The 22,581-nt window shown below is 47.9% G+C and overlaps 1 protein-coding gene across 1 annotated transcript in view; it reads left to right on the top strand.

Annotated features, from left to right (window-relative positions):
* GLB1 (galactosidase beta 1) overlaps positions 1 to 21,351 on the top strand; it is a 59,107-nt gene extending 37,756 nt beyond the window's left edge. Inside the window, exons 12-16 of the mRNA XM_081160218.1 lie at positions 1,669 to 1,758; positions 4,598 to 4,711; positions 8,739 to 8,870; positions 11,043 to 11,294; positions 20,777 to 21,351. Coding sequence (XP_081016344.1) covers positions 1,669 to 1,758; positions 4,598 to 4,711; positions 8,739 to 8,870; positions 11,043 to 11,294; positions 20,777 to 21,031 — 843 coding nt within the window. The 3' untranslated portion in view covers positions 21,032 to 21,351. The remainder of the gene's footprint in view (positions 1 to 1,668; positions 1,759 to 4,597; positions 4,712 to 8,738; positions 8,871 to 11,042; positions 11,295 to 20,776) is intronic.
* Positions 21,352 to 22,581: the final 1,230 nt, after the last annotated feature.

Raw genomic sequence — 22,581 nt, 5'->3', positions numbered from 1 at the left:
ATCATGTCCTCATTTTTACCGTCTGCAGTGGTGTTGTTTTTTGGTAAATGAGAGATGAGATAGAAAAGCTAGAAATCAGTCATAAATAAGAGGTAAGGACATTTCATTCCAGAAAAAGAAAAGAGGTTACATTTGATAGTCAGGAGTGACGCAAGCCAAAGCCAGTCTGTTTTGATCAACTCTGTCTTCAGGTTTTCCCCTTTTATAATCCCTAACTCCCACGTGTGTCAACTCACAAGGAAGAAGAAAACATGAACAATTGCATATTTCTTAAGAATCGTGATAGTCTAAAATAACATCATAAGTCTTTATCTTTAAGCAAAATGCTAAACATGATGGTACGATTTTTCCATTCGCGAAGCCCTTTGATATTATGGTTGGTTGAGTTCTTGTAACTTTTTCCACCTGCTCTCAGATCTGTGTTATGTTCTACAAAGAACGTGGCCAGTCTCTCTGCCTGATAGGCATCTTTCTTTAGATTAATCAAACATGAATCACACTTGGAAAGGGGGCATCTTCTACCCCTTCACTGTTATTGCTACTTAAGGAAAAGTTCGTTTGTTGGGTTTAGAGCTGTGAGGATTTTATTTTTATACAACAGAAAATGACTGCAGATGTTTAGTACAACGTCGCTGAAACAAATCTAGCTCAGTACCAAAGGCACATTCTCTTTACTGTGCAAGAAAATTGTGTGCGCAGAAACGGCTTTTCCTTGTTAGCTATAATACGGTTGAAGAAAGCAGTCGGCATCTAACTGAATTAAATTTATATGGAGCATAGTTACATAGGCTAAAACCTTTTACTGTGAGTTGAATTGTCCAAGTGGGAAAACGACCATGTGAGTAGCTGAATGAATAGAATTTGTACTTAAGATGTTTTTTCCTCGATGCTGCACTTCAGCAAGGTAACCATGGAAAGTGCATATAAAATTCCTAACCAGTATCACGTCATGGAAAGTCCTGGGTTTGGAGCCAAACCTAACTGCAATCCTGGCCCTGCCATTGCTCAAGTGAGCTTCTCTGAGTCCCTGACTTGGGGACAGTAATGCCTGCCTCACTGGGTAGTTGTGAGGATTCCATAATGTGTGTGTGTGTGGAGCTCCGACTCCCCTGGAGTTTGCTAGGCACCCGGTATTGGGTAGCTATTGTGGTTGTTGCACCAGAAGAAGCATCCTGTGTTGCAAGAATACACAATCATTTGGGTTGAATGTGTGTATTTGTTGAGTGGCTCCTATGGACTGGGCACTGGGGTGAGCACAGTGCAGACCCAGCCCTTACGGAGCTGACAGTCGGGCGAAGGGACACAACTGGCCAGTGCTATCGATGTGGAAGATGTGCTCCGGACAGACTTAGGGGGCGCAGTCACCGTTACTTGGTTTTCATTTATTTCAAGGGCCTTTTCTATACGGGAGGTTGTATTTGCAAGTAGGTATGTTTGAAACTCCTTTTTTAAGATTACCATCAGTTATTTTTCATTAAAAGTTAGAGAACTGCTAGAGTTGATGGAAGGTGACTAGGGAGTAGTATTGAATGGAATTTGAGCCATTTAGGTTTATTTAGGGGTTTGGTCAAATCCACTAATAACTTTGATAATTTGCAAACGATGTTCTGGACTCGGATGACCAGGGAGGGGTGACAGCGTGTGAATGCTGCTTTTGTTTCTTTTCAGTTACAGACAGTGGAGGAATCTCTGAACATTCTGTGTCCCACGGGGCCTATAAAAAGCCTTTATCCCCTGACATTTATCCAGGTGAAACAGGTAGGCCTTCAAAGGTAATGCTTTAGCTTTTTTCTACTTGCAAAAATGTGCTTTCTGCCCTGCCTTGCAGTGTTCTGTTCTGAGCACAGGGACGAAAATAGTGAGCAGATAAATCAGATCCCAAGTAATCTAGCGGTGGATTTCCAGGCTCTCTTTAGCTTTAATGTTGCACATTAGCTGATCTTTCCTATATTTCCCCATTTCTTATTCTCGCACAAATAAGTTCAACCTGTTTCAACATAATTCTGTACCAGCTGTACATTGAGTGCACTTCCGATCTAATTAATCTTCATGACTAGGTACTAGTGGAAAAAATGCTATTTTAATACTCAGAAACAACAATTTCATTATTTAGTGTTATAACTAAATTAGAACACTGATTTAGTTATTAGTTAGCTCAAAGGCATGAGGACTGTGTTCTTACTCGATTAGGTTCTTAGAGATTCTCTTTCTGGCTTTTGAAGAAAACAGAAAACAGGCACATCATGTGTGTGTGTTTATTTGTCTGTGTGTGTGTATAATTTCCAGGCACTGCCCCATCTTTAAGAGCTTTTCCAACTTTTTATTTGGAAAATTTCAAATGTAAAAGAGTTGCAAGAATAGTACAACCAACACCCATATAGCTTCCACCATGACTCACCAGTGTTAGCATTTGCCGCACTGGCTTTAGCTTGCTGTGTGTGTGTTTCATCAACTGCTCGTTAGGTTTTTTGTTTTGTTTTGTTTTTTACCATTTGAGTTAGTTGTCACCATCATGATATGTCACCCCTAGGTATTATGGCATGTATCTTTTAAGAAGAAGGACATTATCCTACATGCCTACGATATAATGATCACACTTAAGAAATTTGACATCGGTGCGATCCAGTTATCTAATATACATTCCATAGTCAAGCATCCCTGGTTATTCCAATAATGTCCTTTATAGTCCAATAGCTTAACTGTTTTCAATCCAGTTCCCAATCCATGATCATGCATTACATTTAGTGACAATGCCTCTTCAGTCTTCTTTCATCTGAAGCTGTTCCTAAGTCTTTCTTTCTCTCGTAACATGAACATTTCTGAAGAGTTCAGACCAGTTGTTTGGTAGACGGCCCCTCACCGATTCGACTCAGTAAAACATTTTTGGCACAAACACGACAAAGGTGACATGTCCTCAGAGGACCCATGAGGTCTGCTTGTTTCCTTGTTGCCTTGTTAAGTTCGATCACTCGTGTCTGAACAGTAAGGTGATAGAACAACAGCGTATCTCGGCTTGGTGCGCTTTGCCTCCAGTTACTATTCCTACACTTGCAACATTTCACAAGTTTTACAAGAATGTTTTACAAGTGACTATGTTTACACTTGTAGAATCTTACAAGAATGTTTTGATCCAACAACTCTGGTGTGTGATAAATAAAATGAATAATTAAGCTCCCCCACCCCCTACTTTTCCACTCACATTGGGTAGAGTTTTCTCTCTCACTCAAGCACGTACTGGCTGGATGTGCCTGTCGCCATCTATAAAACAGAAATGCCTTCTCCACCTGGCAGGGCGTGGAGCACGTTGGAGAAGACAGGAGCCTGGGCGTGAACTCCGGGTTAATGTACAGACACTGACAGTCTTTGTTCCTCCTCAGGCCCTCAGCTTTCTAATCTTTGCCCAAGGCGGTGCCCTCAGATTGGGTGGGGCTCCCTGAGCCCCAGCTGTTTCGGGTTTGGAGCAAGGCCACAGAATGTTGATTTCCAATGAAACCCGTGGAGGGCACGGCTGCAGGGAGTGGGGTGCGACCCCACCCCCACCCTCGGAGGCCTCAGCAACACCTTTTCAGGGAACATCACAGCTTCTGCTCCCCTCTAGGAAGCCTTTTCCAAGGTTTTCCCCAGCCTCTGAGCTAAGACTTACCATTTTAGTTACTCTCGAAAGGAAAATAAAACTGGAGACAGATGGAGACTTGGGGTGTGGGAGGGAGGCATCCCAGGCTTGAAGGTTCCATGGGGACACCAGCGGATTTCTTGAGTTCAGTTCTTTCCTGCAACACAGGAACATGGGTTAACATTTTTTTTTTTTTTTTTGGCTCCTCCTGATGACCTCTCCGCCTGCCTGAGGTGCACGTCCCTGCTTTCCAGGCCCTAGAAATGAGGAACTTTGTCTCTGGTCCATGAAGGATTTGGATTTGGATTCTTTCCACTTACGTTTTGGTCCAGCTCACCCTCGCCTAATGTCCACAGCAGGAGGGTCACTCAAGGCCATGGGTGCTGTCCCTGCTGAGGCTGACTGTTTGGCGCCTCCCTTCAGAGCAGGGATACCAGCGCCTCGAAGTCTTTTCTGACTTAGCAGCAGGTTCCACCCCTATTGCTCACTATCTCCGTTCCCCCCACTCCTCCACTTTCAACAGTTTCTGATTGACTCTTGTATGTTAGAGCAGATCGAGCCCAAGAACAGGGAGAATGTTTTACCGAACATTCTGGGCTTCGTTACTACTTGTCTCCTTTTGTTCCTCTGTTTTGGTTTTTTAGGGAACATACATAACCTGTGATATCTGTGATAGGATCCCCATTAGCGATTCAGGGCGCATCACTGGACACGTTCCAGGACCCCGTTTTCTCGTGTGGAGCAGGATGCTGGGTGAAATGCTCTTCAGGGTTCCTGGAAGTTTACTTCTGTGCTGGTTACTCCATGATCTAAACACCGAAGCCAGCTCCCTTCTTTCAGGTTGAATCTTCCCCAGAGGCCGGGGAAGCGTTTCATTCCTGATGGTTTCAGAAACGTTACTGCCACGCAGATCGAGGGCCTCTGAGTTCTCTTAAAACGAACAGCGAAAGTGACTGGTTTTCCTTTCACCCTTTTTCTAACCAGTATTTTGGGTTCGTGCTCTACCGAACGGTGCTTCCTGAGGACTGCGTCGACCCCACCCCCCTCACGGCACCCTTCGGGGGCGTCCACGACCGGGCCTATGTCTCTGTGGATGGGGTAAGAATTGTCTCTGAGCTGCGTGTCTGCCCCGCAAGGGGATGTGTGTTCTCCTAGTGACATGGAATTTGAGACCTTTGCCCACTTTTTCAACCTCAGGCTCTGCCCCTTCTCATGTTGGCCTTAGCTGTGCCCCTCATTTGCCCACATGGCCTCACTCACGCTCCACCTGCCTGGAATCACTCCCTCACCCATTTTTTGGGGGGTGGGGGGCATTAATTCTCACCCGAGGATATTTTTTCCATTGATTTTCAGAGAGAGTGGAAGGGCAGGATGAAGGGAGGAGGGGAGAGAGAGAGAGAGAGAAACACATCGATTGGTTGCCTCCTGTACCCCCTGACCAGGGCCAGGGATGGAGCCTGCAACCCAGGTACGTGCCCTTGACTGGGAATTGAACCTGTGACCCTTTGGTGCACAGGCCAACGCTCTAACCACTGAGCAACACCAGCCAGGGCCCCCTCACCTGTTGTAACCTGGAGGGCCCTGCTCAAGGCCCTACCTTCTTGGAGACCTTTCTGATCTCCCCAGTCCAAGGCCATCCTTTCTGACTGACCACTGCATGTCACCCATGTCTTCTTGGCTCCTTGAGGACAGGGTCCATTTTGTATGTACCAGAGTGGGTAGTGACTCATTTATGAAAATTTATATTCTGAAGGATTGTTCATGATAATTATAGCTAAAATCCACAAAGAACTTTGGTTCTTTGATATGTGTTAGGATTTCCGTTCCTCACACTGAAATGTTCACATGCAAATCTCTTCTACACATGAAGAGATTTTCCTAACCAAGAAAATTGGTTCAGAAAATTTTAAATGAAAATATTTCCATTCTGTTGTCATTGGCGGCTTTATTTTCAGTGGGAGCAAGTTTCTAAGACATTATGTGTAGAATGATGACAGTTGTTTCTTAGATTTCAATCTAGGAATTGTGTTAGTGAATTATGGTCAGGAACATTAATTTCTTTTTAAATCTCATCTTTTAAAAAATTAGGAATATGTTGCTGCTAAAATGCCTGTTGTTTTCTTTCATTCTATTATATATTTTTAGTGGTTAATGCATCATATCAGGTGTTTGAGGTGAGAATACTCCACCTAACTCTCTGATTTTTATCCCATTTTTCTGATTTTGTCTCAGCTCAGCATGGTGCTTAGAAGCTATTTTTTTATGACTGCCTTTTGTGCTAGGAGAACACAAGGAGGTTCCTGTGATAGGAATCCTCCCCTGGCATGTTTCGCCTCCATTCCCTTTCTTTTTTTTCTTCTTTTTTTAAAATTTATCTTTATTGTTGAAAGTATTACAGGTGTCCCATTTTTCCCCTCCAATTGACCCCCTCCACCTCACTCCCACCCCCTCCCCAGGCCTTCACCCCGTTATTGACTGTGTCCATGGGTTATGCATATATGCATATAACTTCTTTGGTTAATCTCTTCCCACCCTCCATCCCCTTCCCTCTTTCCCCTGAAATATGATCGTCTGTTGCATGCATCAATGTCTCTGGATCTATTTAGTTTGTCAGATTCTTTTGTTCATTAGCTTCTTCTTAAAGAAGACCCTTCAACATTTCCTTTAGTGGTGGTTTGGTGGTGATGAACTCTTTTAACTTTTCCTTGTCTGAGAACCTCTTTATCTGACCTTCAGTTCTAAATGATAGCTTTGCTGGGTAGAGCAATTTTGGTTGTAGGTCCTTGTTTTTCATCACTTTGAATATTTCTTGCTACTCCCTTCTGGCCTGCAAGGTTTCTGTTGAGAAATCAGCTGACAGTCGTATGGGTGCTCCCTTGTAGGTAACTAATTGCTTTTCTCTTGCTGCTTTTAAGATTCTCTCTTTGTCTTTAACCTTTGGCATTTTAATTATGATGTGTCTTGCTGTGGGCCTCTGTGGGTTCCTCTTGTTTAGGACCCTCTGTGCTTCATGGACTTGTAAGTCTATTTCTTTCCCCGGGTAGGGGAAGTTTTCTGTCATTATTTTTTCAAACAGGTTTTCAATTTCTTGCTCTTTCTTCTCCTTCGGACACCCCAATAATACGAATGTTGGGCTGCTTGAAGTTGTCCAGAGGCTCCTTATACTGTCTTCATATTTCTGGATTCTTTTTTCCTTTTGCTCTTTTGGTTGGGTATTTTTTGCTTCCTCGTGTTCCAAATTGCTGATTTGATTATCAGCGTCCTCTACTCTACTGTTGATCCCCTGTAAATTATACTTCATTTCAGTTTGTGTAGCCTTCATTTCTGATTGGTACTTTATGATGTCATCGATGGTCTCACTTGTTTTCTTAATAGTCTTACTAATATCCTGGAGCATCCTTATAACCATAATTCTGAACTCTGTATCTAGTAGCTTGCTTGGCTCTATTTCATTTAGTTCCTTTTCTGGAGATTTCGTCTGTTCTTTCCTTTGTGACATGTTTCTTTGCCTCTGCATTTTGGCTGCTTCCAGGTGTTTGTTTCTATGTATTAGGTAGAGCTGCTATGTCTCCTGGAATTTGTAGAGTGGCTTTGTATAGTAGGTGTCCTGTAGGGTCCAGTGGCTCAGCCTCCCCAGTCTCCTGAGCTGGGCCTTCCAGGTGCTCCCCTGTGTGGGCTGTGTGCACTGTCCTGTTGTAGTTGAACCTTGGTTGCTGTTGGCGTCGCTGGGAGGAATTGACCCCCAGGCCAGTCGTCTGTGAGGACCAGCTGCAACTACAGCCAAAGAGCTGCTGTGCTGGAGACACCCTTATGGAGCAGGATTTACTTCAGTGGAGCTTTGGTGTTCACCAAGTGTGCCCCTTGAGTGTGTCACTGGTGGATGTAGTAGGGTTGTAATCCAGTGTGGTTGAGTCTGACCACCAGGTGCACTGTCTCTGGGACCTCCCAGGAGATGCAAAGTCAGCGTGTGCCAGTGCCTTGCCCAGGGCCACTCAGCATGAGCTACACAGCAAATGGTAGTTGGCTGCTACTTGTGCTGGGCTTGGAGGTGCCCAGGAGAGGCCAAGCTATGAACCAATGCAGGCTGCCACTAGTGCTAGCCTGGGGCCGCTTATCAAGCCCTATGGGGCAAGCTGCTGCTTGTTTGAGAGATTTTAGGAAAGTCCTAAGCATGAGGCTCAAGTGGCCGCTTGCACAGAAAAGCCCCTGGAAATGGCCTGGATGAGCTGCAGGTGGGGAGGGGCAGGGCCTCTGGGAATCATGGCGGGGCCAAAGGCGTGAGTCAGGTGCTGGCGATTCAAACATGGCGCCTGCCTGCCGGCTGTGTGCGGGGAGGACTCGCCAAAGGAGCCATGACCTCTGCCAGCTCTTCTGCCTGGGAGGAAGCCGCCCCTCCGCCTCTCACCCGGATCTCAGGCAGGTTAGTTCCTCCCCGAGTGTCCCAGGTCCCTTCAGGCTGCTGCCCGGCGCTGGGCTCCGAGGGAACACGTCTGAGTGAGTCCATCCGCGGGCCCTTTACCCAAAGTTGTGGGGACGTCTCTTCCTGGCCCTGGAGCCCTGGGATGCAGGCCCGATGTGGGGCTGGGACCCCTCCCTCCTCCCTCCTCCAGGAAACCTCTGCCACCAAGATGTCCTCCAGGGTTTACCCCGCGGCACTGGGTGTGGGCCCGCTGCTGCGTCTCCACAGTTCAGCCCCAACCCACCTGCGTCTCCACCTCTCCTACCAGTCTCAATGCTTTTTCAGTTCCCTGGTTGTAGGGCTTCTGTTCAGCCTGATGTCAGGAGGTTCTGAGTGATGGTTGTTCTGTATTTTAGTTGTAATTGGTTGCGGGAGGCGGCGGGTGCAGCTGCTACCTACACCGCCATCTTGTTTCTTTACCTCCATTCCCTTTCTATTAAAAATAGACATGAAGCTAAACATTCCAGAGCAGGGGAAACCAGTCTACACCTTTCCTCGCTGACAGCTGTCTGGCAACTTTCTTGTTTAGAAAGCCATGACTGGAGGAAGTTGGCCACCTGGCCAGTGACTTGGACTAAGGGGCCATCAAACTGAATCAGCTGAGCCAGCTGCCTCTCTGCTGACCTTCTCACCTTAGGTAATTCTCACTTGGCATTGAACCCACAGGTTCCCCAAGGAATCCTTGACCGAAGCTTTGAGACCACTCTGAACATAACAGGGAGAGCTGGAGCCACTCTGGACCTTTTGGTGGAGAACATGGGACGGGTGAACTATGGCCATTTCATCAATGATTATAAGGTACGACCAGCCTCACTGTTAGGAGCGGGGTTCAGAGGTTGTCAGGACTGTGCCTATGCCATCAGAGGAAGGTTTTGTAAATCTGTTTAAAAATGCTCACTCAGCCCGGCCGGGCATGGCTCAGCGGTTGAGCGTCGACGTAGGATCCAGGCGATCAGGGTTCAATTCCCGGTCAGGGCACATGCCCGGGTTGTGGGCTCGATCAGTGACTCTCTCACCATTGATGTTTCTATCTCTCTCTCTCCCTTGCCTTTCCTCTCTCTGAAATCAATAAAGATATATTTTTTAAAAAATAATAAAAATAAAAATGCTCACTCATAATCTTTCCCTCCAGCCCTGTTAACATAGAAGCAATTCTTAAAAGCACACTTTGACCCTGGCTGGTGTGGCTCAGTTGGTTGGGCATTGTCCTGTGCCCGGAAAGGTTGCCGGTTCGATTTCTGGTCTGGGCACATGCCCGAGTTGTGTAGGAGGCATGAAGGAGGCAGCAATCAATGTTTCACTTTCACTTTGAATCTCCCTTCCTAGGAACCTCTTTAAAAAAAAATCAAATTTTTAAAATATTTTTAAAAAAAAACCTACACACTTTGTCAACTTGGATGAGTGAACCTACCCTGATTTGTTTTGCAACCTAGAAGTCGGGTTATTTTGAAGACCTGTTTTCCTCTGCAGGTGATGAGACAGTCGAGCTTTACAGACAGAGCCCTTCCCTTGCTTTTGAGTTCAGTCATCCTGTAGAAATAAACAGGAGGAAACCACTCCACTGTGCTTTTCCTTTGCTTATAAAACGCACCTAACTCTTGAGAGGCACTCCCTTGCCAGCAGAGCCAGCTTAGCATTGGGTCTGCTCTGTTTTCTGGGTGTGGACGATCCATGACACTCGAGTTGTGCAAAGCCTTGGTGCACTGCCTCTCACCTCTGTGCCCAAGTGTCTAGTCCAAATATGTTTTTCTCACACATATTTTTAAAGCATTACTCAACAAACATTTCTTAAGCTCACACTTTGTGCCAGGTGCTTCAGGGAATGCAGAGATGTTGAGATTGATCCTCTGCTATCTCACCATCTGCTAGAGGAGAGAAGGCCTGCACCCAGGGAATTAGAGCACCACCCTGTCTAGGACAGGACAAGTGTCGGGCTCTTTCCCATCCCTCTTTGTGGCAGCTCAGAGTGAAGGCAATTATAGCCTTAGGGAATGGCCATGCGGGGGGGGGGGGGGGGGGGGGGGGGTGTAACCTTTGTCTCCAATAGAAATGTCCCTGTTACAGGCTCTAATTAGTGGCCATCCTACCTGGCTCTCACCAGCACCTCTACGCTGTGTACCCTACAGCCTATTAGTCACGTAGTAGCCATCTCAGTTATCAGATCGCTGTCATAGTATTGCAGTGCTTGTGTTCAAGTAACCCTCATTTTACTTAGTAGTGGCCCCAAAGCTCAAAAGTATTGATGCTGGCAATTCAGATGTACCAAAGAGAAGCCCTAAAGTGCTTCCTTTAAGTGAAAAGGTCTGTATGTATAGGGGAGAGCACAGTATGTATAGGGTTAGGTACTACCCGTGGTTTCAGGCATCCGTGGGGGTCCTGGAACAAATGCCCCACGCATAAGGAAGGACTATTGCATCAAAGTATTCTCGTGCATATTGTCTCATTTAGTCCTTACAACAGGTAAGCGGCCTCAGGTGTGATCATCCTTGTGAGTACGGCTGAGTAGCACACGGTCAAGACTTGCTTGCTCTGGGTTATACGTTAGGGGCAGAGTCTCCCCTCCTTCCCTCTACAGTGAGCCGAATGTTCCTTTGCATTCCTCAGATTCCAACTTTTCTTCCATTCTAGCAATGGCTCTGAATCGAACACTGAAAACTGGGGATTTGGGGGTTAAACACTCTAGTTAGCTCAGCCCCCTTTCTGTAGAGGCAGAACCCTGGGCCTTTTATGGGGACATCTTGTCTGCAAAGGAGAGAGAAAGCTGTGGCTTGGGAAACACGTCTCTTCCCAAGGCAATGTGACTCTTCCTAAGCCAGATCTGTGTCACTTGGGTGTACGACACTGAGTCTCATTTACTGGTGGTGTTTCATATCCCACTTTGCTTTTCCCAGAAATTCAGGACTGGAACACAGACACACTTAACACCTTTTCCTCCCCACCCCAGCTCATTGCCCTGTTTCTCCTTTGCAGGGTCTGGTTTCTAACCTGACCCTCAACTCCAGTATCCTCACGGACTGGATGATCTTCCCATTGGACACTGAGAACACGGTGTGCCACCTGGGAGGCTGGTACGGCAATGCCAGAAGCTGCCGTGGTGAAGCCTGTGCCTACAGCTCATCTAACTACACACTCCCGGCCTTTTACGTGGGGAACTTCTCCATTCCCAGTGGAATCCCAGACTTGCCCCAGGACACCTTTATCCAGTTTCCCGGATGGACCAAGGTAGGTGTCGTCATAGGAAGTGTTTGAATTCAAAGCCTCAAGCATCTGGTTAGTGTTTGAGTGAGAAGGAATCAAAAAGAGTTGCTCATGAGATGCCACGTGGCAGTCTGGGGAGTGGAGAACTTTCTCTGTTAGTGTAGCCATTCCTCAGGAGCGGGACCATGGCAGATCTGTAGGGATTCAACGGCCAGCTTGGAGGCGGCACCATCTACCCCATTTGTATCGACTGATAATTGCCTTTAGCAAATGGCACCTTTTCTGCTTCTCTAAGAAAACTTGTAGCCCCTTTGGATACTGATTATGAGCGGTGCTCCCTCTTTACTCTGAAGAAAACCTGGCCCAGGCAAAGGGGTGAATCTCTGGGAGGGCCCGTTTTTCTTTCGTCCATGCCTAATTCCTTATTCCCATAACACCCCCCACCTTCACACGGCCCCGGGCCCTGGGACATCCACCTCTGCCTACATGATCCTCAACTCTTTCTTGGCCATGCTACCCCCCAGTCACTCTCCTTTGTTCTTTGAAGACATTAGGATGTCTTCCTTCACTGTCATTTTCTCCATTTCAAGTCCTATTTTCATCTTAAGATGACCTTGTCATGATCACTCAGTTATTCATTCAGTAAAGCTTTTTTCAGTGGCTACTATATGTCAGACTTTGTGCCGGGCACTAAGGATATAATGATACAGGGTGGGGCAAGAATAGGTTTACAATCGTGAGTACAAAGAACAGTTTATTTTTGTATTATTATTTATGAATTATATTATTATTTCCCATGCCCCACCCTGTATAGAAAACCAGGTGTGGTCCTTGCCCTCATGGAACTTACAGACTAGTTGGGAGAAGACCGAATCATATAGTAACCCAAATTAAGTGGTAAAACTGTAGCTGCAGTGGGAACTAAGAAGAGATATTGGGAGTTGATGATAATTGGAGCATTTGGCCTTGTCAGGGAGGTCGGGAAAGCCTTACTCCGGGAGGTGATGCTTGAGAGATATGAAAGATAAATAAGAATTAACATGGCAAAATGAGAGAGGGACATGTTCCAGGCAGAGGAGATAACATGTGCAAAGGCCATATGCTTAGAGGGGAAAAGGGCAAGTGTGAGGAAGGACACGAATGTGTGAAACACAGAAAGGGGAGTGTGGTTCAGAGAAGAGACTAGAAAGTGAGTAGAGGCCAGATTGGAACAGGCCAATTTAGTCGCATTCAAATTTTGTCTTTATGTTGAGAGCCACTGAAGCAGGAGAGTGACATGACATGATTGTGATGTGACAAACCTCTCTGACCCTAGTCTGCAGAACGGGTTGGGTGGGAGATGACATCAACTATTCAAGAGATGTTTGAAGTTAAATCCATAAGATGTAATGATCGATTGGATAGGGGGGTGGTTAAAGAAAAGATCACAGCCCAGGTGACTCTTAGATTCCAGACTTGCAGCTGGGCAGATGGTACCATTTACCGAAAGAAGAAACTTCAGAAGAGGACTTGGGCTGGGACAGTGAGAGCATGAGTTTGGGTTTGGACAAAGTGAATTTGAGGAGCCTTTGAGAATAGCTCTGAGGAGATACTGGAGGAGAGCCACTGGAGCCAAGGGTTGGGAATTGAGAGGAGGGACCTGGGCTGGAAATATACGTACCAGGTCATTTGCATATGGGTGGCTGGTCTTTGAGAGACACAAACGTGACAGAGGCGGAGGGGGGAGACCCAGGAAGTAAGAGGAAAAGGGCATTTATGCTGCCGGGAGGACATGTGAAGTGAAGACAGAAGCCCTTCTGCTGGCTTAGCAATGGGGAGGCCCCTGGGACTCCCCCGGGTGCTCTGCAGGGCACTGAAGCCAGATTGCATGCTCCTGAGGAGTGCAGGGGAAGGGAACGAACCCATGAACATACGTGTGGCTACTAGAATATAAACATTCTTTTTGGAATGTGTGGCCGAAAAAGAAAAATATATATTAGTATCTGGGAGAGAATAGAGCAAAAGATGCACAGGGAGTGTGTTTAATAAATGCCTTGGTATGTTTTTTGCTTTCTAAATGTTTGTGGAAATACATAATTGGGGACTGCCGGGGGACCTCTCCGGCGCCCTCGTCAGGGCCACGGTCCCCTCACTGCAGCCCCTGAGGCCCTCAGCTTGCCCAGCAGTCCCCGGTCTGTCTCCTGCCCCTCCCTCAGCTGGCCTTTTCTGACCTTCACTGTCCTTGGGCCACTTCTTCCTCCCGCCTCCCGCCCGCGCTGAGGACTCACCCTGCTGTCAGGTGTAACTCCTTTGTTCCTCAGCTTCCTGTCAGGGGCACCTCTCTGCCTCCCCCCTCGCTTCCTGCCCCGTGGCCTCTAGGAGGAAGTCTCCGCTCTGAATCCCCTCCCCACCTTCCCCCTCCAGGCCCAGATCCCGCTCTCATACTCCCTCCTCCCACATTTGTCAGCCTTTCAGTCTTCTCTGCCGCCTCCCGTGTTGCAGCCAAGAAGTGGCGTCCGGGGTCTTTAGGACCCGAACCCAAAGTAGAGCCCTCCCTGGGGTTCCCATTCTAGCTCGTGGCCAGCTCCCTTTTTTCCTCCCCCCCCTTCTTCCCCCCCTCCCTCTGGGTGCTCGGCTGTGCCTTGTCTTCCCCTAGTTCATGCCTTTTCACTCCCTCATTCTGCCCACCGAGCCCTCACATAGTCATTGTCAAGGCTGGCACTGGCCCCCCTGAAACCTCCCTAGACCCTCAGTCCAGGAAAGGACTCTTTGGAGGCCCTCTGTGCCCCACCTGGACTCAGCATCACGATGCTTCATCACACTCGGGTCGGGTCGGAACCTCGGTTTCGTCCACTGAGTCATGAGCTTCGGGAGGGGCATTTTGGCAGCGCCCAGCTTACTCTCCAGCCTGCCCTCCTCCTGCACCCGGGAGCTCCGTAAATGCTTTCGGGCAAACAGGTGCACAAATGCCCGTGTTGCTGAACCCTGGGAAGAAAGCAAACGGGAGGAAGAGGGGTTTTGCTGGGTGCCGTGGATGCAGGGCCAAGGCAGAGGAGAAGACCCGAGCACAAGTCATCGCTCCCCAAGTGTGTCGACTTAGTGCCTTAAGAGGAAGACCTCTGCAGAGATGCAAAGCAGCAAGAGAACCTGTCCTTCAGAAGGGATTCTCAGAAGGGCTGGGTGGCTCAGCTAGAGCTTGAAACGGGCCGGAAGGATGGAAGGCCCTTTGTCAGAACTTGTCAGGGAAGGAATTTCAGGTGGGAGAATAGTAGAAGCAAAGGTGCAGAAATGGAAAAGCAAGGGGACATTTTGGAGGTCAGAGGTGATTCACCTTGGCCAGGTCATAAGGATGTCATACCCAAGAGTTACAGACCCTGCAGTGTGCTCAGAACGTTAGAGATACTATCTCCATAATCAAGAGTGGCACATGTGGTAGAATGTCATATCATTATCTCCAGTTTGCAGATGAGCAGATAGAGGCTCAGAGAGGTACGAGGTACGGAAGTAGGTGGTGAGCCCCAGGTCTGCCTGAGTTGAAGGCCCATGTGAAGAGAAAGAAAGGCAGGCGGTACCCAACTAGGCCTCAACAGCCACCCAAGAGCTCTCTGATTATCCAGGCAGGGCCTCTTGACTTATTTCATCAGTCTGATGAATGCTCTGCACCTTCATGCTTGAAAAGTACAATTACACACGATGTTTGTGAATGTGTCAGAGGGTTCAGGCCCCCCAGAAGTTCGTCTAATCCATATGTCCACTCAAAAACTGGTACACAGACGTCCACACCAGCATTATCCAAAGTTGCCAAAAGGTGGAAAAACCCAAATGTTCATCAACTGATGAGTGAATAGTCAACGTGGTATATCTTTATAATGGACTGTCACTCGGCAGTGAAAAGAAACGAAGTACTAATATATGGTACAATGTGGATGAACCTTGAAAACATGTTCAATGAAAGAAGCCAGTCACAAACCTTACATATGATATGATTCCATTTTTATGAAATGCCCAGAGCTGGCAAATCTTTAGACACAGGATGGTTAGTGGTTGCCTAGAGCAGGTAAAGGGGAGAAGGGAAGTGTTGGGGTGAAGGATGGGGAATCACTGCTAAAGGGTGCAGGGTTTCTTTTTGGAGTGATGGAAATATTCTAGAACTGATTGTGGTGACAGTTGCATAGCTCTGTAGTATACTAAAAACCACTGAATTATACAGTTTAAATGAGTGAATTGTATGTAAGGCTTTACACACACACACACACACACACATCCATCCAGAGCATTCTGTTATTTGCTGGCGAGCAGTGGTCCTTGGTGCTGAGAACTGCCCCTGGCCAGCTCCTGAGGCTCTGAATCACAGCACACACAGAACAGATGGATTGCACTCTCCCACGGGGCACTGAGGTCGGACTTTTGGAAGAATGGGCACTTTGGTGGCTGTGGGGTGTGGGGGTGAGGATGGGCTGAATGACCATTTCCAAGCCTCTGTCTCCTGGCACACTAACCCTCCTCCATCGGGGCGGCCCTGTCAAGGCCCTTGCCTCCAGCCTCTTGGCTTATTATGCTGTTTACTGGCTGTAAAGAAACTACCCTGATTTAGTGAATGAAGCCACTGGTAAGAATGATTCATGAGATAAAAAATCACTTCTGATCACTTTGGCTTTGCTTGAGTCGGATGTGGCTTTCTGGGTAAATGCCTGAACATCAGCTGGGATTTCAGTGGGAAACGATTGGACGTGTTTTGCTCTATCCCAGGCCAGCATGTGTCAACACAGAATTCTTGTCTGACCACAAGCTCCCTAAGACAGGCCGTGCTCTGGCTGGGTTCTGCCAATGCAGTGACATTTGTACTGTATCTCTCCTCCAGATGGGGGTGGGTAAACCTCATATTAATGTCCTCTGCAGCCTTCCTTGTTGTAGCCTTGGGTGTATAACAGAGCATGTCCCATTTTTCCTCAACCAGAATTAGGCGTTGAAAAGCTAAGAATCAAAATAGAATACTGACTAAAAAAGTAGTTTTATTTTTTAAAGGCAAACATTACCTCTTTCAAGGTGTTAAAAAAAAAAATCACGAAATAAAAGAATTTGTAACAAAGCCAGAAATTCCTTTTGTCACCAGTCCTGTCCTAAGGACTGGTTACCCAAAAGACCAAATGATCAGAGGGTTGGAACTTTCAGCCCCACCCCCCAACCTCTGGGGTAGGGTTGAGATGGGAGTCTGGAGATGGAGCGCTATAGAAACTCTAGAACAAGGAAATTTGGACATCTGGGTCGTTGAACACACCCAGATGTTGGGAGGTGCACCTGAAGAGGGCTGGAAGCTGTACACCCCACCCCCATACCTTGCCCTATGCATCTCTTCCATCTGCCCCTCCCTGAGTTGTACCCTTTATAATAAACCCATAAATACAAGTAAAATATTTTCCTGAATGCTCTGAGCCATTCTAGCAAATTATTAAACCTAAGGAGGGGAGGTTAATTTCTAGCTTGCTGTTCAGCAGCGCGGGTAGCTTGAGACCTGCAACTGGTGTCTGAGTGGGGCCAGTCTTAGGGGACTGGGCTCTCTAACTTGTGGTATCTGACTTCAACTCTAGGTAGATGGTTCCAGAAATGAGTTGTTGGATACCCAGTTGGAGTCAAAGAATTGGAGAATTGGTCAAAGTCAAAGAAAATACCTCAGAAAGAGTGAGGAGCAGAGTGGTGGAAAATACAGTTAAAACGGTGGTTTTGTGGCCTCGTGTATCAAGGAATTTGGAGATGACCTTGAGAACTTTGTAGAACTAGGGGAGGTTTTAAGCATCAAAGTTATGAATGGATGTGGCAACAGTGTGTAGAATGTGTCAGAGAGAAGTACTTAATGACTGGCTGTTGAGCATGTCAACATGATAGGCAAGGGCATTGCTAGTACGGAAACATCGCATTTATATTCTTCCTAATTGTTACTATAGTAACCCTGTAAGAAATTGTGGACTTGAGTGGTGGTAGATGGAGAGAAGTATAAGATCTGTATAGAAAAGAAAAGGCAAGATTTGCTGAAGATTAGGTGTGGTGTTGGAGAAAGAGAAGTCAAGGAGGACTCCAGAGTTGGGGTCAAGCAACTGGAGGGATGGAGCTGTCAGTGTCTGAGGCGGGAAGACCAGGGAGAGCAGGTGAAGGATCAGGAGCTCTGTTTTGGACATAGTCAGACCCAAGTACTTACTAATCAGTCAAGAGAGGCTATCTAGTCTTGGCCTCAAAGAGGTGGCCATAAAATCTAGAAACATAGCAAAAAAAATAAAGCTGTGTTCAGTATAATGAAATAAGATCATTTATGTTTTCAGCATCCTGTGGAAAGCCTGTCAGTCTTTATAAGTCTGTATAAATCCAGAGGTGGGTTTAATGTAAGTTAAAGATAGGTATTCAGTGCTTGTTATGGGACTGCAGAGGTGAGGAACCTGTCCCACGTCTGGAGTTATTAGGAAAAGGTCACAACCAGTGGAACTGACTCCAGAGTAGAAGGCGATGGGTGGGAAGGACTATTCTGTTCCCACACACCTCTGAGGCTGTTCCTGCCAAGGCCACCAGCGCCTATGTGGTGGAATGTTACCTGGACATTTCTTGGGCCTCTTGGCATGTGACGTCTGACATGGGTGACCACTCTCTTCCTTGAAACTCTTCTCTGACTTCTGTGACCAAACTTCTCCTGGTTTTTCTTCCCCCAATTTGTTCCTTCTCAGGCTTCTCTTTCGGTTTCTATGTTTCAGGTCAGGGCTTGATTCTGGGCCCCCTTCTTACACTTTCAAAGGATGTCATCCCCACAGGTATGCTGGTAACACCCAACTAGCACTTTTGAGGACCCGGAGCACCACATCCAAGCGCCTACCACTGGGGTCTCATAGGCACCTTCAGCCTGATACAGACCTGTTCCTCCTCATGACCCCACTTTTCTGCTGGAGAAGTGGTCCAGGGAGAAAGGATGGGGCTGGGGCTTTAGTGTAGCAGTATTCACTAGGAGTTAGCCCTCACACAAGTGTGGGAGCAGCTGGGAAGGTGGGTGTTGGAAGAGGGGTCAGAGAATCGAAGGAGGAAACACTCATCAGCCCTCCTGTGCTGGTCAGGTCGGCACCTCAGGGGCATCTCAGGAGTAAGTCCAGCTACCCAAGCAGCACTTTGGGGAGCTCACAGGGGGGTCTTTGGGACTGCTGCCTTGTGAGGCTACTGCACTGTTGGCCAGCAAGGCAGCCTTCAGGAAGGCGAACTGGACAAGGAGCAGAGGAGACCAAGGACGAGCTGGACCCACAGGCACCCCTGCTCCCATCAGGCCTGACTTTAGCTGTGACAGCCCCCAAGAGTGAGGGCTGCTGCTTCCCTTCCGCCTTCCCAATCTCAAGGTCCTCTTTGGGCCACTGTGACCCAGAACCCTCTAGTGGCGGAGAATTAAAGAAATGGTCCCCAGCTCTCCAAGGGGACATGCTTGATTCAGCCCAAGGGATGTGAGGGACAATTTCTTGGATACTTACGAAATGGAGTTTGAGGTATGAGAGGGGACCAAACCTCAACGTTGTCCACCTCACTTTTTGGTCAAGAGTTGGCTTGGCTCTTGCCTGGAACCAAGTGTACAGTGGGCACCGCATGGGCTGTTGTTCCTTGTGGGCCGCTCACAGAGCCCTCTCGCTCATCTACCCTCGAACCTACCTACCCCCTTGACCGCAAAAGTGAAGTGTTGTTGTTCATTAATACTGTGAAAACAAGGCACCCACAGACGTTAAACTGATAAAAACCTGGTGAAGCTGCCATGGTACATACCTTTCAGGATGGATCGAGATAGCACATCCCGTGGTGAAAAAATGAGTGAAATGGTTCTGAGTACTGGGAAACTGTCATTCTTTTTCTAAATGACTTAATCCAGCCAACAGGTGGCTTTAATCACCGGCCTTCTGTGGGCATGTGGGTGCCCGGATCTTTTCATTTCAGTTGTGTGAGGAGGGCTGCCACGCACTGAGCGCTTCCCCGGTGCTGGACGCTGTGTCCACATGCACTGAGTCCTCCTGTCCTCAGTGTCCCCAGTGACCCATATGAGTTGGGGACCTCTCAAGGTCAGACAGCCAGTAAGGGGTGAGACTAAGATTTGAACCCAGCTGGGAAATTCAGAGGGAGCTGGAATAGAGGGGGCACCTGGAGGCTGAAGAAAGACCCAAAGCTGAGCAGCGGAGTAGCTCTAAGATGAGTGACCGTGGCTGTGAACCAGGGCTCAGCACATGACAGTCATGATCGGGCCTCCTCCGGAGTTTCTCCCTCAATATACAGATGCTCCTTGACACACCAATAAACTTGTCGTAAGTTGAAAATATCGTTAAGTTGAAAATGCATTTAATACACCTAACCTACCGAACATCATAGCTTACTTAGCCTAGCCTACATTAAATGCTCAGAACACTTACATTAGCCTACAGTTGGGCAGAGTCACCTCACACTAGGCCTATTTTATAATAATATCTTATGTAATTTATTATACATGTCGCTTTTGCACAATTTGTGAAATCAAAAAATCATAAGTTGAACCATCCTGAGTTGGGGACTGTCTGTATTTGGGTCACTGTGGGGTGCAGTTCTTTACGTCTCCCTCCCCCCCTTCCTTCGCCCTTTATTCCCCCTTTCCTCTCCCACATATTCTCTCCCCCCTTCTCTCTCTCCTGCGTGTGATCTCCTCTCCTTTGCTCTCTTTCTTTGTGATAGAATGTTCCACCTGTTCAGCCAACAGTGAAGTCCTACCCGAGGAGCGAATGTAGCACCTGCAGGGAGGCTGTGCAGCCACACCCAACCATCGTCCCTATCTTTAGGAGGTTCTCTGCTCTCAGTTTTGTAGCGGAAGCAGCTTCTCCTACTCACAGAAATTGCCTTTGCAGCTTGTAGTGTCCCCTCTGCTCCTTAAAGCAGATGTGCCACTCTCACTCTGATGCTGGTGTGAAAACCATTAAAACACAGCAGTAATACAGACACCCAACTGGGTGGACCCCTGTCTCTCCCTCCCCCGCCCCCACATCCTTCTCATGGGGTTGTTTGGGGACCGGGGACAGCTCCTGGGACCTGTGTGTCCCAGGCTGCAGGCCCTGTGCTCACCTAGTGCATGAAGACAGCGTGGTCAGGACCTGCCTCTAGGAGCAGATGGCCTTGAGGGACCATTCCGCAGCTCTCTGTGTACCGAAGAGTCGGGGAGAGGCTGGTATGTAGACAGACAGTCCTCCAGGACCCAGGACAAAGTGCAGAAACTTGGCAAAACAGCCACAGTGTCGTCCAGCACTGACATGTGGCTGCTGAAGGCAGTCAGAGGGATCAAACACGTTTTCCCTGCCCTGCTTGGCCAGTCACCCCAGCAGGATGCTGGAGCACAGACTGGCCTGGGCCTGGTTGTCAGGCCTGGACTGTCGGGGGACAGCGCCTTCATGGGGGCATTTCCCGCCTCCACCTGCCCTCCACCGGCTGGCCCAAGGCTCTCCTGTGCCTCAGGATTCATGAAGCTGGGGTTGATCGTTTCTTTCCCTCTCTCTCTCCAGGGTCAGGTGTGGATTAATGGCTTTAACCTTGGTCGCTACTGGCCAGCACGAGGCCCCCAGATGACCTTGTTTGTGCCACGGCACATCCTGGTGACGTCGGCCCCGAACACCATCACGGTGCTGGAACTGGAGCGTGCACCCTGCAGTGATGACGCCCCAGAACTGTGCACCGTGGAGTTCGTGGACAAGCCGGTTATCAGTGCAGCTGTGACCTATAGCCAGCTCCTTCAGGACCTGCCTGATGAAGACTCATGACAGGACCGTGTGTGACAATGAAAGCCTGTGACCTAGCCTTTCACATACCTCACATGTCCCCTTGCAGCAGCAGCATTCATTGGAGAGTTCAATTGGAAGATAGATTTAGCTTGTGCATGTTCACCTGAGGTCTCCCTGCAGCCTTGCAGTGACTGACCCACCCCTGCCAAGCGCCACCATGGCCATGTCATGGGGGTGGCAGCCCAGCAGTACACGGGTATATCTGCAGTTGGAACAGAAGCTTTCGAGGTGTTTCTGATTTCTATTTTGGAAGAATCATGTTGTCTTTTTGTGAAATAAAATCTGCACTTGTGATGTTACCGTTTTTGACGTTGGGCATATGTTAAGTGATAGGTTCTGATTTAAATCATAACTAGACTTGAGTGGGCTGAAGAAGCCACTTCACTCACTTGAGGTTCAAAGGCTTGGAAAATCGCCTTGGTTTGATCTAGTGGACTGCTGCTTTTCTGATCCTCATGTAAAGTTCAGTCTCACTTTGTGTGTTTAGATGTAGCAATTGCACCCATCCACATGCTAACACAGGCCTGTACATGTCCATAGACAATCATACACATGAGTGCATGTTCTATGTACATACACGGATATGCAGGGACCAGGTGTTACATATGCATGACCTGCCCAGGCAGTAGCTCTCTGTTGTTGAGCACTGTCCTATACCAGGCCCAGTTCTGGGCATGTTATATATTTTATTCGCTTGTCCCTCGCAAGGACTCTGAGGAATGTACTGTCATCTTCCCCGATTTGCCAGGACACACAGCTGTAAGTGGCAGAGACAGGGTTTGAACCCAGGTCGTCTGGCTCTAGTGTCCGGGCACGCATTGCATACGTAATATATCGATACACGCTTATGTTCCCATAGCAAAGGATTGGAACAACAAACGAAACTGTTAACATGGTCCTACCTGGGTGCTGCTCCAGAGATTGCCCACTTTTTCTTTTTTGCTTACCTGTGTTTTAAATCCTTTACAGAGATGTGTTTTTTAAGGGAGGGAGAAAGAAAAGATTTTGATGCTAATCCACAACGTATTTTCCTGATAGTATATTTCCCCCGTCTCATAGACATCAGTAACGAAGATGTGGGAATCACGGGGAGTTTGGAAACTGCGCAGCTCAGGAGCTGAGACACGCTGAGACTAGAACTTGCTGTAGGACTATTTTCCAGAGCATGTGTTTTCTCCATGCTCTGCAGCCCTCGGGGTGAAGGAGGTGCTGCATGGCCCGGGCCTCTTGCATTACCCTGCCTTCCACTGCTAGGTTACCAAAAATGTGTGAAGTGATGCTCAAGAGCTGTGCCGAGTGACAAGCTTTGGCCAGATATGTGACATGTTCCCTTTTAAAGCATTAAGTACGTCGGTGAACCGCACCTCCCCGTCTCGGAGGCCAGCGTGGAGTCTCCAGAAGGCCCGGGCAGGGGAGCTGGATCGCCTTGCCCAGCGTGCACTTCCGTTCTCTCGCTGACCTCCAAGAACCACACTGTAAGGGAGGCAGCAGTAAGCCCATTTTACAGATGAAACCGTTTAAAGCTTCAG

The sequence above is a fragment of the Miniopterus schreibersii genome (assembly GCF_964146895.1).
Source record: "Miniopterus schreibersii genome assembly, chromosome: 15".
Lineage (NCBI taxonomy): Eukaryota > Metazoa > Chordata > Mammalia > Chiroptera > Miniopteridae > Miniopterus > Miniopterus schreibersii.
Note: the sequence above shows the minus strand (reverse complement) of the source record. Positions and strands in the feature narration are given on the sequence as shown.